The 17,271-nt window shown below is 33.3% G+C and overlaps 2 protein-coding genes across 2 annotated transcripts in view; one reads left to right on the top strand and one right to left on the bottom strand.

Annotated features, from left to right (window-relative positions):
- LOC115442504 (protein mini spindles) overlaps positions 1–6,794 on the bottom strand; it is a 30,587-nt gene extending 23,793 nt beyond the window's left edge. Inside the window, exons 1-2 of the mRNA XM_030167942.2 lie at positions 6,574–6,794; positions 4,275–4,508 (exon numbers count right to left, since the gene is read on the bottom strand). Of these exons, the coding sequence (XP_030023802.1) occupies positions 4,275–4,476 (202 nt within the window). The 5' untranslated portion in view covers positions 4,477–4,508; positions 6,574–6,794. The remainder of the gene's footprint in view (positions 1–4,274; positions 4,509–6,573) is intronic.
- A 1,042-nt stretch (positions 6,795–7,836) lies between these two features.
- LOC115439775 (protein goliath) overlaps positions 7,837–17,271 on the top strand; it is a 95,422-nt gene continuing 85,987 nt past the window's right edge. The window contains exon 1 of the mRNA XM_030163800.2: positions 7,837–8,151. The gene's annotated coding sequence lies outside the window, so the exon portion shown is untranslated. The remainder of the gene's footprint in view (positions 8,152–17,271) is intronic.

Raw genomic sequence — 17,271 nt, 5'->3', positions numbered from 1 at the left:
AATTATCACAAACCCCGGAAGTGACGGATGAATGGAATCAATGGAGTTTGACTTGACAGGCCGAATATAGTTCGATATTGTATTACGCGATGTGAATTATAATCACTTATGCTATCGATTGTAAATTGGCTATTACCAACCCTATATATAATCTCACTGGTAGCAACTGACCACCATTAGGTATAGGTGGTTTTTTATAGGCCTCTTTAAAGTCATCACCGAAGAATACCTGTGAAATGGGATACTGGACCCTTGGCTTAGCGACTGCAGAAGCCTAGGAAAGGAGAGAAGGGGTCTCGACTCTCGAGGTAATTTAGGAGTAAATTGAATTTGGCAAGTTATAGGTAGTTTAGGCATCTGTCCGCCATGCTAAGATATTAGATGTTAAATGATAATACTAGTAAATCTGACTACAATCTTACTGAAACAGACGCAACAATAATCGCACACTATCATTGCAGTGATTGACAAATCTGAATTACCATATGGATTTATGCAAACGAGGACCCACCATTTAGTATAATAAAACAATGCTGTTGAGTTTGATTCAAATACTAAAAGGAATAAAGGTCAATTAATCGATACTTATAAAGCTGAAGAGTTTGTTTGTACGCGCTAATCTCAGTAACTACGAAACCGAATATGATTTTTTTGCACTAATAAGAAGCTACATTACTCCTGAATGCTATATGCTTATTACGGGTAAATTTTTATCTCAAAAAAACTTCTTCGCGCGGAAAAGCCGCAGGCACGTCATATAATAATCAAGAAAAAATATGACAGTAACGAAATACAAAGAACGTCAAACGGTATCTTGCACTTGACCTGCCTAATAACATTATAATCAACATACTGCCGGTTCACTCTAACAGTAAACATTTCCTTTTGTTGTAAAATTAACTATTACAAGTGAAAGGGTAACAGCATTGAACAATATTGTCATAAAAATAGAACACCGCTAGAAACAGTCGCGAGATTATCGGTTTAAAAAGTATTTATAGATTCTGTTTTTATGCTAGTACAGTAGTTAAATACATTACATCTGTTATATGTGCTGTGTAGCTAAATATTGTATTCTAGAAAGTAAAGGATGTTAAGAGATTGTTCGCCAAAATGATAACGGTCTTACTTTATCAGGAGGACCGGACGAACAATTATGGTGGGTTTTAACCGTGTGTACTCACATAGGTCGATAACCAGTCCAGTACAAAGTATATTCCGTAATAACTAGATCATACAACAAAATAATTAGGACTGATCTCTATAACCGTTATCGAAAAAACCATCAAAAACAAAAAAAATTACATATATGCAGCACATTTCATGTCCACTTCCAAATTTAATGTAATAAATCAATATATCTTGCCCTGAAATCTCAGTTAGAAATGACACGCAGAGCTGAATGTCAAGACACTCGCACTCACATCTTTTATTCTCAAAGGGGTAGTCAGAGGTGCAACTGATGCGCGTACTATGTATTCCGACACATGATGTGATGGGGGGCCAGCTTATCGCTATCCCGGCACCATTTTTTTTATTACTTTTAAATGACCATATGAGCTTGCCTTTCGCCTGATGGTAAGCGATAGGGCCGCCCATAAACCGTAGAAACACCATCCAACACCTTGAATTACAAAGTATTGTTTGATATTCCACTGTGCTCGCTATCCTGACATGAAATGTTAAATCTTATTATGTCCAGTAGTTACACTGGCTACAATATCCTTCAAACCGGAACACAACAATGACTACAGACTGCTCCTTGTCGGCAGAAATAGACATTGCAGTGGTACCTACCCAGGCGGACTCTCACATATGAGAGACCTACCACCAGAGAACTATTTCCATACTTCGGGCTGATACTGAGTAGAAAGATCCAATATCACTGCCCTATCCGGAGATCTTAGCACCGAAGTCGTAGCATAATTCAACTAGACTCATGCCATCAATAATATAGACAATAAACCACTAACAGGCTGTATTCTCGTGAACTTTCATGTGTTAATCCGTCACGCGTGTCAGATGCCGTACAATAATTGAACGCATGTGACCACGCATGTGACTAGACACAGGAAACCTCACAAATGAAAAAATGCTAACAATTTGCGAAACCAATGACAAACTTGCAACGTGACCAATCACCCAATTTCTTTGTGACCAGTCGACGTGTCGTCTATGTCGCATAATGTAAAATCGATTAAATTGACAAAGCTGTGCAGTTTTATTTATTAATGACAGGCACGGGCACTATTTTAATATGATTTTGAATCATAATTTTATTAAATAAAAGACTCAAAATGAGACTGACTGCCCTCGTCCTTTCTCTAATCCTCGATGTTCTTGGATTTATTCGGTCACGTTTCATACCAATAATCATACTGTGTAGCTACTAACAATATAAAAAAAAACTAAGAACCCCGGTTTATAAATAAGTAGATGAAAATCCTAACAAACCGACATTCCCTACAGCTGTATAGGTCACGTGATGCCGAAATCGAGACTAACCGCTATCACGTAAAACTTATAACTTCAGCACTGTCCAATATTATTAGAAAGCCAATTCCCGAAACAGTTCCGGAATTAAAACCATGCCATTATGTAACTGGAGTCGGAGAACGTCAACCAAAATAGGCCCAGACGCTTCACGGTGCGAACAACGATGCATTTAAACCTATCCGCCAGTTTATTACATTACTGGGGTCAAAGTACTGATGAGTAAGTTTTTAAGATGTTTGCCAATTTAAACGTTGTTCTTCGGCGTTTAAATAATTTACTTCGAAACGTTATATGCACTGTGAGGGCGTTTTGTTGGTTGGAAATAATATTATTTTTACAAACGCCGTAAACAGTTGTTCAGGAAGTGTTTTGTTTCACTCAATGATAAGACAAGAAAGTCGATTGCCTGATGGAATGAAGCACACCAGGCCATAAAATGTTGTGTACGTAACCACGAATAAATTGTAACTAGAATCATCATTTGTAGCGGCGACCCCGTAAACAAGCACGTTCAAAATAATGAAAAATTCCCAAGGTATATCGCGAGCCGAAAGTCAACAACAATAGCTCATTATGAAAAGAACCGAAACGCTCAAAAGCGGTAAGAAACCGTTCTGGACGCGAATAAACCGCAACTAAAACGCACGGACGGTCATGAATATAATGCAGTATGAAAGATGAGAATTCAATGGCACGTTACTATAATACACTACTATGATATAAGTGCAGAACTGTGTTCTGGCCAATTTTGTCTATGCGACAACGACGGTAGCAGAATCTGACAACTGACCATCTGACATCTTTGTTGTTACACTTTATGCCGTTAGTAAGGCAGCCCAAGATCCCAGCTATACTACTTTGCTTTATTTATTCGCAAAATGTTTGGTTACCCAGGATTCTTATAGCAGTAAGGTTGCTTACAGGCGAAGCCGATACCTTAATATTGTATAAATAACTTGCTAATTTACAGGCATGAAAAAATTCTGTTAATACATGTTATATTTTTTTAAGCAATTGGAGAATGACTTAATTCGAAAACCAGACATGGTTTAATTGAGCATAACCTTTTAATTACAGATTACTCATCCCGAATAAAATGCATCTTCTGTATAGCAAAACTGTTCCCAACCAATTCCTGTTATAACAATTATCTCTTTGTTGTAAACATGCAACACACCAACTGGCAATTAACACAAACAAATGTGTCCCTGTTTGTGAAGTGTGATCAAACACACCTGTATTACTTTTTTTTAAACAAACTGAGTGCTGACCTCAATTGGCTTATTTGTATGTGTTAATAATATGTTTGAAAGAACATAATATAGATTACCTTAAAATAGAGCATCATCCGAATTCAATGGAAATTTAGTCATGATTTTATGACTAAGGTGATGAACACTATGGTTGTCAACTTATTAAACAAGTATTATAGCAATTGTACCAAAATAGCACAAGAGCACATAAAATCAAGTAACGAAAAGCAGACTAGAACAACCCCATACAGTACCATAAAAATAGTAAAGTATTGTCTGCATGTAAAGTAGTAGTAAAACAGTAAACAAAGTGGAGCAGAACACTATAGTAAATTAATGAGCATAAAAATATTACTGTTCACTTTTATAAAAATACAAAATTGTTAAACTGTACAACTGAAAATCAGAGTATACACTCCGATGATCTCTCCGATTCTACGGACAAGACTTAAAATAATAGTTTGTTAATAACTTGTCATTCTGCTTTAAAAATTATTAAAATACAATAAATTATACTTGACCTACCTTTTTCCTGTGCAACAGCATTGCTGTCTGTGACAAACTTCTTGATAAGTCCAAGGTATTTGTTCCATTCTGGACTTTTCTCGTCATCAATCTGATTGAAGAGCTTGATTGCCTCCTCATAGCCCGCAACTCTGGCCTTCCACAATTTGTGTACACATTTTTCTTCTGTCGGCAACTTCTTATATTCATTTTCATCCTCCATTGTGTGTTACGTGGTTACGTCAAATTTTGATACTGGGACAAATTTATTGATTATTTAGTAACACATACATTAGTATTTAGTTGTCGGAATATTATGAATGTTTCAGTAATATAACCTAGAGGTATGTAAACAATGTATGGCTGTAGAAAATGTAAAGAGGTCACATTCTTCTTTGAGTTATTAACCTTTAATAACTGCCACATATTGTAAATGTAAGATTATAAAGGTGTATTCCATTTGCTAGATGTCAAACAGAAATAATAACTCAAAATTATTTTGTTAGTTTATAAATTGTAACTTGACTGTAAATTGTTACTAAATCTATATTGGATATAAGGAACTGCTATAATGAATAAAATTGCTTATACAACAATAACAAGAACTTGATAAGACTTTTCAAAATAGTTTTTAAAGACAATAAAAATAAATATTAAAATGAAAGAAATACATACTAACTACTAATAACATATAAACAGTTATAATTTACATACAATTTGAAGCTAACAAGGTTAACTTTAAATTATTTCTGACTGGTGTCTCTATTTGTAAATAAAGATAAAATGCATACAAAAGTAGGCAATGAGTCATTTAAATTCTAAAGATGTGTTAGATATATAATAATCATAAGTGAAAGCTATTATAAAACATCAGTAATCCCACTGGGATCAAACAATTATAAGTGAGGTTGTGGCAAAACACAGTATAAAAGTTGAAAATGACAAAACAGCAACTTAGGAAATATACAGAATTAACAATATATTTTCTGAATTATGGACCTGATTAAACATTTAACAAATTACTTTATAATGGAAAATTTTAAAAAGTATATTTTCTTCTGACAAATATCTATAATTAAATTTATAAACTTTTCCATTTTGGTGCAGCATTTACCTTATTTTTACATCATAGCCAATATTTCATTTATGATATAATTGGTTTATTTTATTCATACAAATTTAAAAATCCTTTGTTATTTTGGCTATGGTAACTCTGGATGAATTCTTCTAAAACAGTTGGTTGCAATCAATTTTATCAGTAATTACTTTATAGCCACTGAGAAATGTTATGTCAATTTTAAATTGCACATAACATTTCAATTACATAATAGATGGAGGGCTGTACCTTCACAAAAGATACAAATATACACTTTGTTCACAATCATTTATTATTTCATATTCAGAAATGAAATAGATCAGACTTATTTTAAAGTGCATAAGATAAATGGCTTCATAATATGTTAAAAGAAGTAAAATTAAATGACTCAAGCACAAACTTAATCTTGGTCATTTTATGAACCAAGTAAAGTATATATGACTGTGTGCACTATAAAAAAAAGTATGTATAGTAATATTTTTTTTAAAATAAAGCTTTGTTTCCTATACAAACAAAACATATTTTTCATTATTTTTTTTTGTTTCATTTATTTCAAGTCATGAAATACTTAACAAAATCTGTATAAATACAGTAGACTGCCTACATGCAATATCAACACATGCATTGTAATTACTTTAGCTTCACACATGAGTTCCTTTAAAGGATCTAGTTCACCCTGATTGCAAGGTGCATGTTTAACAATAAGCATTTGACCTTTTACTACAGCTAGGAGTTAAGTAACCCTATCAGGGTCAAGGCACCTCATAGTACATATATAAAAACGTTAATATCGCAATATAAGTAATTGAAGCATAGTCAACGACACTATAAGTTGTGAACAGTAAATGTTCCTACCTACATGTTTACTGTGAGTCACTAAGACATAATTTTACAACAGTAAATTATGTTTATCTATTGAATGCCAACTTTCTTTAAGCGCAGGTGTATATTTTTAACGTGTAAATGAGGAAAACCGCGTTGATAATACGTTAAAATGCAAAACATTGATGATTCAACGGCATTTGATTTGGAATAAAATAATGGCCACCTGACCAATACTGCAGAACAAATTGTTAATTGCTAGCCGGTTCATTTATAGCTGCCCTCAATATATGATGAGATGTGAAACTGGATCGCATCTGCAGCGAGTAGCGATTACGAACGGCCGACAAACGGTCACTTTCCACTTTACAAACAAATCCAGTCAAATGTCACTATACTCACCGCTAGAATCGTCTGCTTCAGCGAAACCGCTTAACGGAGTTTTATAAACAAAGACTCCACTATACAAACGGCAGATCACTCACATTATCTTGCATCGAGAAATATTTTAACCGACAAAAAGAAATGTCTTTTTCTTTTCCGTCGTCGTTTTTTTAAGTTTGCGAAATGAAAATGGACGGAGGAGCAGTGTTGCCAGGGCCCTTGAGTCGTAAGTTACGTTTTGTTTCCAGAAAAGTTACATTTTTGCTGCAAAAGTTACATTATTGTTTTTTTTTTATTTACGCGTTTTTAGCAAGCATTTTTGTAGATCCGAAACCGCGGGGACTCGCAAAGTAGGAAGTGTGCGCGCACACACTCAAGCAAAATCAAGTTTTAATATATGCAAGATACGTTTCATTTTGTCATGGCGAGCCATCTCTGAGTGTGATATGGAGTGAAATACTTTTTAGACCCGCCAGTTTTAGGCGTGTTCAATTTGGATGCGTTGAATAAAAATGCGTTCGTAAACTGTTTACAATAAAAATGTTGTATTACATATCTCGTTGTTTTCAAAAGTTACGAAAATTGCCTTAAATATAAAAATTACTTACATGTTACGCGAGGGGGTCAAAAGTAACGAAAAATGTAAGAAATGTAACCTTCTGGCAACACTGCGGAGGAGTAATGTTGCCAGAAATAAATTTACTATATTTAACTGTCAAATACTACTACTTATAAAATTAGGTAAATATTATAAAATCATTTAATTATTAGCACATTAGATAAAAAAAAGTGCAATTTAGAATGAAAAGCATTTAAAAGTTCTTTATTTCATGTGATTTATAAACTATGCAACGGTGACACAATATATCGAAAGACAATAGGCTCTCTACACGATCTATAAACCAACTAGAGTAGACAAGTTATGAATGATATGGCAACGTTACAAATCAAGTTCGGTTGTACACTGCATAATTCAGAAACAATGAAAAAACAGGCTTTGGTAAGCTAACAGTTATTGAATTGAACTTAGGTATTTTATATTTATATAATTTTTACTTTTCCCTGTAACAGCACACCTTACGTGATTTATGTTCTGTATTATATTATTATTATTTTGATTAATCGGGACTTTAACGGTAAAATTTAATTAATTTCCTTTGCCCAATTACCTTTTTTTATCTATGCTAAAGCAAATAATACTTCCAACTCATTCATTCCCATTGCGTTCATTCTTTATATTGTCTTTGGTCCATTCGTTCAAGAGATTTTCGTACTTTTATTTTTCACACAGTTTTGACTACAACAGCGAGCGAGACGTGTGTTGCGCTTGTGTCGTGACTACAGTGCGTTCGCAGTTTTTACAAACGACGATACAGCGTAATCCCGCTAAATGCTATTACTATGTCTTCAATATAACGATTTGTGTGCCAAAAACTGCATGTATGATTAACTTATCGTTGTAAACGATAGGAGTACATGGCTAAATAGACTAAAACAAACTACGAGTGTTGTGTTTTCGTTCGGTGTTTAGGCGAGTATATTGTAACGCTAAGAAAGCGAATTCAACAGCTGTCTGTGCATAGTATGCTTCATATTGTGAGTATTTTAATTATTTATTATTTATAAACGCTATTCTTATCTAAATATCCAACATTTGCCCCTTTTATACAAATAGTACGGGCATGGCAACAGCTTTCTTCTTCTTTGTTTATTTTCCGTTGTGACATCTCAACATAATAGTTATAAGATCATACGTAATTTATATCTATAACTCAGATTTGTATCAATAAAAAAAAGAAATTGCTACAAATCCTATAAATATTCGATGTGATCTAGAAAATCCAGACAAAGAATAATAAAGATAATGTAAATTTTTGTTCTTTTGTGAATCTTGTACTTGTTGCGCGATAGTTAACGATTTTTAGCGCGCACAGTATAATAATATTATATTGTAGGACCACTTACATATAATATTATTATACTGTACGAGTGTGTACCACTATCTAGATTATATTATTATCCAAGTGTATGCAACTTGTTTTAAAGCAACTTTTATATTACGTACACTTTGTTGTTTTGCCACCAACACCTGTTTGTCGACGTAATAATGTTATTACTTACCTCGTTTTTCGTCGATAACATTATAGAAAAAATGCAATTACGTATATATGTATCGTATATCCTTTGATTAAATACATATGATTGATTGAAGTTTTCATAATAATAGTAGTAATTTCCTCTTCATATCAAGAAGATGGAAAAAGGTGTGTCGGACGATCAGGCTCTTGTACTCAGTAGTCTGCCCCATGGATATGCAGGATGCATGTATATTAATATATAAATTACCTAGGTATACAAAAAACCTAAGAATAAGCAAGACAGTTCAGAATACGTGTGTTAAAAAAATATGTGTCTACTTTTTTAGTGATAATTCAAACGTACGTTATTATTGATGTCTCGGTGCAAAATTCGTTGTTTTCCTGGATTTAGCCTACCTACATAGGTATATTCAATTACCATGTATACTGTTTTAAGCTCTTTGAAAATATATAAATATTCTAACCCATCCATAGGAATAACTATCAATTTAGTATGTAAACTTTAAGTTTAAGCCCCGCACGGCCGAACTGTCCATAAAGATTTTGTGCGATTTTAAAAATAGGTATCAAGGTTTGTTTGAGTTCGGCAGGTAGGTATAACGCGAAAAAACATCTTCATGTCTTTTTTTGTTTTTAACTCCCACCGACTTAAAGTCGACCCAATTTAAAGTTCTCAGTGTTTTTTTTTAATCACAAATACATTTATGAAAAATATTAAATAAAAATGACACATTACAATTATCATCACAACTTTGAATATTTGAATCATGTCGGTTCGTTTTTGACACTTGTGTAATTAAATACAAAATTTTATTGATTTTACATTTACGCAATAAGATACGTTTTGTCAAATTTTACGACATTTATGTCATATGTTTGCCTGCCTATCCTGATTATTATTAGAAATCCGCCACTCTAGGTTTACTTATCACAATATATATTTAATATGCAATCTTATTGGGATTTTTGTTGAAAATAGAAAAACCGCTACATAAATTTAGGTAAACAACACAAAGGTAGATTAAGTTCTGGACTAACAAATGCTCTGATAATCATTATACTTAAAGTGCATAGCATTTTAAATTAGCCTTTCAGGTGAGCAAATACAAGAGCGAAAACTAGTGAACAAATAAGTAATTGTTTTCGCATTTATTAATTTAACTCTTTCAATCTGACGCCATAGTACGAACTTGTTCATTTATATATGGCTATTTCAAATTTCTGATACTGTTTAAAGCCAATTTTGACTCACCAACCCCCACAAAACCTATTTTGTAACCTATTTTTCAAAATTTAATAGAAATCCCGTATTTAATATTGGCATAATGAGGTTAATAAGTAAGCAATTTTCCTCCTAAAATCACATTCGTCTTCTCAACAAACGGCTGTTTCTTCAAACCGTTTTCCGCGTTAATATATTTGTATCGTATCGTCAATTCAATTAAGTTTTTACCGCTATCAGTTTTAATTGAAATTCAGCTCGTGACGCCATTAGTTAAGATTTCGTAATTAAAGTTATTTAGTGGCTACTGGTTATTTTATCTGTACCTAATTTGGCTCGTTTTTTGGAAAGAAATTTATTAGTCGTACAGAAAACGAGCAGAATATTTTAAAATTTTACTTTCATTTAAAAATTGTATAAAAACCATATTTATATATATAAGTAATACGTTTTCTGTGATATATTATCTTTACTATATTTTTTTTTCTGAGAGCCCTCTCATCAATTCAAGCTTTCTAATCCGAGATCGGAAGCCATTTATCGCGTGAACATCACATAAGATCAATGGTGGTCAAAAGTTTATCTTCTCACTATCATGCACTTATATCACCTCGAGAAAATAGTTTCTCGAGTGACAAACTATTTTCTCGAGGCTATGCGACAATTGTAGTTATCGACTGGATAATATTGGATGAACATTCAAAAATACACGGGATAGGAAATGAAAATTACTTTAATTTTCTAGATCCTACATTAAAAGTTCATCAATCATCGCTCATATCGGAATATGAGAAGCGTTCTGAAACCTCAAACATTTATCTTAGGAAATACTAAACCGATTTTGATTTTATAGTAATAGGAAGCTACATTACTCCTGAGTGCAATAAACTACGTTTTATTGCAGGAAAATGGTTCTGCCTGAAAAACTTTTTCAGGAAACGAAGCCGCAGGCAAAAGCTCGTATAAAATATAATTTTATTAAATTAAAATCGTTTGTAAAATTGTATCCAAGGTATAATTTATTGCCGGGTTATCAAAATAATTATCTATTATTATTTGGAAACTATAATTATCTGGCTTACATAATTGTATATGTCAGCACTGATTTTATTTATTTATTTGGCCGCACACTAATAGCTATACAGCTGATATCTGGGTTTCATATTGATTAATATTCTTATCCAGTCTATTTTTGAAAGCATTTTATAAAGGTGCCATAACAACAGTTTCTGGAAGTTTGTTCCAATCGATAATAACTCGATTAGTCATAAAATGGATTGGAATGCATTGGATTTCCTTTAGAAGACACTCTAAATTGTTTAAGGGGATGTCCACATAGATTAGTATTCTCATTTCGTCGCAAAATATCGTGCATATCAGGCACGTTATCTAACCAGAGATTTGGTATGTCTCGAACTAGTTACCTCCCTTCCTCCGTTTTTCAAGCATTGTGAGACCCAGAAATCTTAGGCGTTCATTGCAGGTCATTATCATTCATAGTCGTTCATTTATTGCATAGATTAGCAACATGTAGTTTTGATTTATTGTACAAAAGGCTACATATTTATTTCTTCATGACCATCCAGTGGCTAATACCCGTTTTCAATAAATGATCCCAATCTCAATCTTTAATCCGATATCCAGAATGAACCAATCAAAATAACGTATATAATCATTTAAAAAAATACGTTGTGATTGGTCCGTTTTGGAGATAGATCGAAAAAAGTATTGAGATCGTTTATTGAAAATGGTGGCAAGTCACAACAAGGATGCATAATATTGCATCATAGTGTTTGTTTACTTATTATATAAGCAACATAGTTTATTATAATGATGTGTAGGTAGAATATAAACAAGAATTATGTAATTGTTAGGTATTAAACGTGTAAAATTGTTATACGTTTTAGCGTCTGTTTCACGAAGTCTGAGTAGATGCTACTTGTCTAATAATTTTTCCATCAAATACAGAAGTCACATTATAAAATATACTTTCAAATACATGATAAACAAATGAGTATCGTTTGCATTAATTGTCTAATACCTTAACTGACATATAACATTTACTTACATACTGTGAACGGACTCTTATGAAACAAACGTAGCTCCGTACTTTTTATAGGATGAAACCGTTGTTCGTAGGATTTACTCCTAGGAAAATTAAAATTACTGTGACGCTCAACCAGCAAAGTGTATTGTTCTGGTAATACGCTCTGAAAACACCACCATCATTGTAATCTCAAACTGACATCAAACTGAATTGCTATGAAGATCATACGCGTCGCCAAGATTTTAGAAAGGTGCATCTGCACACGCACTATACCACATAATATCATTAGGCTTTTATATTTCACATTTAAATTGCGTGGGTTGTTGAAAATGCTTTATCATAAAAATCCTCTGTGATCGGTGACTTATATTTCTTGTGATTTATTTCTGGGCACGGGGTGCACTTGCACCTACTTGCATCCCCTCCTGGCCATTTTGAAGACCTTTAAAATCAGGTATCTTGTAATTGGCGCGTCATCGGTCACTAATCGCTGCAATATTAGAAATTACAATTCACCTTGCATCGCTAAGGCCTTTGAAGTGTCAAGTTACCAATCCCTGATATTCTAGGACAATGACTCATGCCTTTCATTTCTTCGAATGGTTTATCATTGTATTTAATTGGTTAATTAAATCTGTTTGGATTCTTTTCTTTTTTGTTGAAACATCGTAATCTTGGGCAAAGGTTATTTACGTAAACATTTTAGTCATTAATATTTTCAGTATTTTTCTACTTCGTATTTATATTTATCTGAGCAATAATTAGATACATTTTATTCTAAATTTTTTTTAATAGATGGATAACATCGTGGGAAAACCTACTAAACTAATGTATAAGAATTACAATAGCCACAATTCCTCATTATATCATTTTTTTTGGCCAAATACCTAATAGCCTTTGATTCGTAAAGTTGATGTCTGTTCAGGTATATGTCGCATCAATACAGTTTTGATAGATTAGAAACATTTCGTATATTAACGTATTAGTGTAACTAATTTTCCTTATACTTAGTAAAGAAAATCTCAAGGAAATATATGTGCTAATGATAATGTAATAGGACAAGGCGACAAAGAGAATTAAAAAACACTTAACTCTAGGTTGTTTATGGTAGTCTATAAATACAAAAGTTCTGAATTAGTTACTTTATGTAGTATTGGCTTTCTAAAGGTGCTTGTGAAATAAGGTTTTTATAGATTCAAAATTACTTACACCATAGATGATATTAAGTAAAATTGATGTTATAATGATAATGGAGCTTATACTTAACGTGTGTGCAGTCACGTAAACGGGACGGCGCACCTAACTCTCTAATATGGATAGTGTAGCGGTGGCCATGTTTGCAGTCAGCCGCCATCTTAAGTTGAATCATTCGCGCTTGTCTTTTTGTTCGTAGATGTTCAAGTTTAATGGCCTAACTAATTTCACAACATTGTTATTTTGTAACGCAACGTTTAATATTTTTGTAAATGAACTTCATATACTATTGTTGCAAAATAGTTGATAACATTTGTCATACTACGTCTTTTTACTTTTCAAGAATAAAATTACTTCTAGAAGGTCAAAGACAATGTGCATAATATGGAAAGCTAATCGGAACCTCTAAGGTGCTAAGTTGGGCAAGATCTTTTTATTATGACGTTAAAAGAGAAACCTAAAAGCTTACTTAACGCTGACTTGACACTCAACTGCATTGCTTTACGAAGTGGGTGATCCAGAAATACACCTATATAAAACCTCTACTCTGTATCAAACTTGTTTATGTCGCTTAGACTGTGGATTCAGCATCGATCGAAGATAATCGAAAAATTCGGGACCTTACACGTTTGAAAATTATGTTTTTTAATTTGAGTACTGAAAAACCAGATCAACTTGATATCATCCAACATTATTCAAGTTAAATTATTGATCGAAACTCGATTCAATAACGAGTTCTCGATACCGTAATGCATCGCTGTTTTCGTCCCTTCATGTAGTTGGTGTTTGAATAAAAAGTCGGCCCAGTAACAAGTCGAGCTCCAATTCTTTTTTTTAAACGGTCATAAATTTTAATCGGAGCCGAGAAACCGACGTGGTCTGCCTGTAATAGGATTTAGTATCGGTATGAACATGTAAGCTCGCATTACTGTGGATTCCTATGACTTTGATTTGATTAATGGCAACGCGCAATCTTTGCACTATAGATAATACCAGTGTCTCTTAATATTATTTTTGTCATAGAATTACTTTGCCAAGATAATTCGTTCTTGGACATAAGTGACACAGAACGATTCATTGTTTTACGGTTTTTACACACGAAAATACTGCATCCTACCATTATTACGCGTACTAATTGCACTAATCCTAAGAACAATAATAACACTATGTACCAAATTTGTCCCTTAAACGCCAGGGGATCCTAAAAACAAATGTTTGTCACACTTTAAAGTTTGTCACTTGTACCATAATCCCGCACGCCGAAAGAGACAAAAAAGGCGAGAAACATCTCTGTCTAATACACTAAATTTTATAAAATTATGTGTTTCATCTTTCAAAATTGTGCTTTCGTAATTGACCAATCTGTAGAAATATGTTTTTTTGGACAATTTTAATTTTGTCCTCGGTTTGCCAAAGTGATTATCCAGTCTTTTACCCAGATACTGCTTAGGTGTCTTTCTTACGTTAATTCACTAGAAATTAAAGATATACCTATGCAACAGATTAGGTCATTGTCGGTTAAGAATCTTTAATAATAATATCCTAAATCCCTAACCCTAATTCTGAGTCTTCTACCATAGCGTGTAGAAGCATCTTAGTAGTCCGGCATGATTGTGTTGAATGGCATGAGATAGCCATAGGTTGCCGTTCGATACTTTATCTGGACGGCATTACGCTTACTGTCAGGTGCAGTACAGTCCCTTTGCTGTGCCGAAAAAAAATACGTTTAATACTACAGAAGAAACCAGACGTGTTTAACTGGTGGGCCTGTTTGGAACCAGTGCTAATTATTATAGTATTTTCAAACCGGATTTTATTTATTGGTTTCTAGTATGAAATGTACGTAATGATTAATCAGATTCCAAATTTGTTGAAAGAAGTGATATTGCGTTTTTCTTTGTATATTTTTAGTTAGGATTAGACTAAGGCGATGCACCAAACAAAAAGCCGCACTAATCGTATTTTTACTTTATAAGCTATCTATTCATAAAACATAAAAAAAATTATAAACATGTTTCTAAAATATGTTATCTTTACTTTGATTATGTAAATATGTTAATAATGCGGATATTGTTCTACTAATATTATTATGAAAATATCTTTAATTTTAAAATGAAAATGCCACAAACTTTTTTGGTGATTCTGTGCATTTCCTCCCAAAGTACACATTTTAATTTATGAGTTTTCTTCTTCTTGGTCGCGTTCTTTATTATTGAAGGTCGTGACCCTGAAAGGCCTTCGTGGTTTAATGTATAAAATCTTTCCATTTTGTTCGGTTTTCGGCTTCTTTTAATGAATATTTTAATTGCGCTATTAGATAATAATTTAATAAAGAACGTTATGGTTGTGTAAAATTAACAAAAAGACGTAAAAATTATTTGAAAATAAAATCTGCATATTCCCGTCACTCATGAGCCGAAAATGTATGGAACGAATGCTCAAGGCCGTTTGCTTGGAAGAGAGCCTTAAGACACGGCAACATTAAAAATTGTGTCACATTACATACATGTGTAGACTTTCATGTTGAAATAATTATAATGTAATGTATTTAGTATAATAATGTCAGCATACCAAAATGCAAACCCAATCGTACGTCTTATCTTAAGGTCGTATTTCGTTCACGAATTTCCCGCTTCGATACTTATTTTAACGCTTCTAATACCTTAAAGTAATGGTGTTAATATTATATTCTAAAGTACATAGTCTGTTATTACAGAGTAATAATCTGTAATGGAAGATTAATTATCGATTGCCATGTCGAACAATAATTTTAGTTAGCCTTTGTTAACCTTTATTTTCTCGTCTTGACCTTGAGCTAGAAAATACATTTGAGGTTCCTGAAATGTTATTGTTTCACAATGTTCGACCGAGGACGTGTAGCATTGAAAAATGTTCCAATTGTAGATAATATTAAGGGTGACAATTTGTTTATTACATTTATACTGTTAAAAAAGATCGGTCCAGTTTTGGTGCATTTGTTATTACGTGATTGAAATATGTAATGCTAAGGTAAAGTACCTGCGAGAGTCATCCATATCCTTGACCTTCACATCTTGTCTAAACTAATAATTTCTACCATCTATATAGGTACTACATACTGTAAAAGTCCTCTTTTCAGTCCGTCTGTATATTATCGATTTTCTTAAAATCTACTGAACGGATTTTTATGAAATTTGGTATGGAGATAGTTTACGCCCTGGGAAGGTTATTGGCTACTTATCTTCTAACTTATATCCCGGAGAAATCCTCGACGCGGGCGACACCGCGAGCAAAAGCAAGTCAACTCATAATTTCACCAAGACACTTCAAGGTGCTCATACATTGTTCAACATAATTTTTGTTTCACTCCATTGTTCCGGAACTTGATTTACGACTCATTGAATCACGGATATTGTTTACACCCAGTGAAAACTTTCATGTTACTGACATGATTCACTCCGAATCAAAATAAACAGTTTTTATTATCGTTCGATACAGTATTTTAAGTACATCTAGTGTATCGATGCCGGAGTGCTAGCCAGAGCTGTGAATGATAATGTCGCAATAAAACTGGCCGGAGCCCAGTTTTAAGTTTTATCTTTATACAGGTCAATGGTTTCGTATTCGCCTGGGTTGAACGACACCGGATCGATCTAAAATTAGCCTGACCGAAATTCTGAAATTCGTTTGTTTTAATAACCCGCGTGGGTGATTTGCTAATATGTTTCTTGCTTGGATTAATGCACATTTTTCTAACCTATTTAAACTGCGCCTAGTATCAGGACGTGAGATTTTAATTGTTCCATTAACATAATAGTTTCATCATGTACTAGTGGTAGGTCTCTCATAAGTGAGAGTCCGCCTGGGTAGGTACCATCGCAATGACTATTTCTGCCGCCAAGCAGCAGTGTCTAGTGACTGTTATGTTATGGTTTGAAGGACATTTGAAGCCAGTGTCACTATTGGACATAATAAGACTTAACATCTCATGTCTCAGGATGGCGAGCGCAGTGGAATACCAAACAATACTGTAATTCAAGGTGTTGGATGGTGTTTATACTGTTTATGGGCGGTCGTATCGCTTACCATCAGGCGAACGGCAAACTCATCTAGTCATTCAAAGCATTAAAAAAATTGTACGTTGATATTTTATGTTTTTAATTATTGGAAATGAT

Source organism: Manduca sexta, chromosome 7, assembly GCF_014839805.1.
Source record: "Manduca sexta isolate Smith_Timp_Sample1 chromosome 7, JHU_Msex_v1.0, whole genome shotgun sequence".
Classification (NCBI taxonomy): domain Eukaryota; kingdom Metazoa; phylum Arthropoda; class Insecta; order Lepidoptera; family Sphingidae; genus Manduca; species Manduca sexta.
The sequence above is the reverse complement of the archived record's forward strand: the minus strand, read 5'-3'. Positions and strand labels throughout refer to the sequence as shown.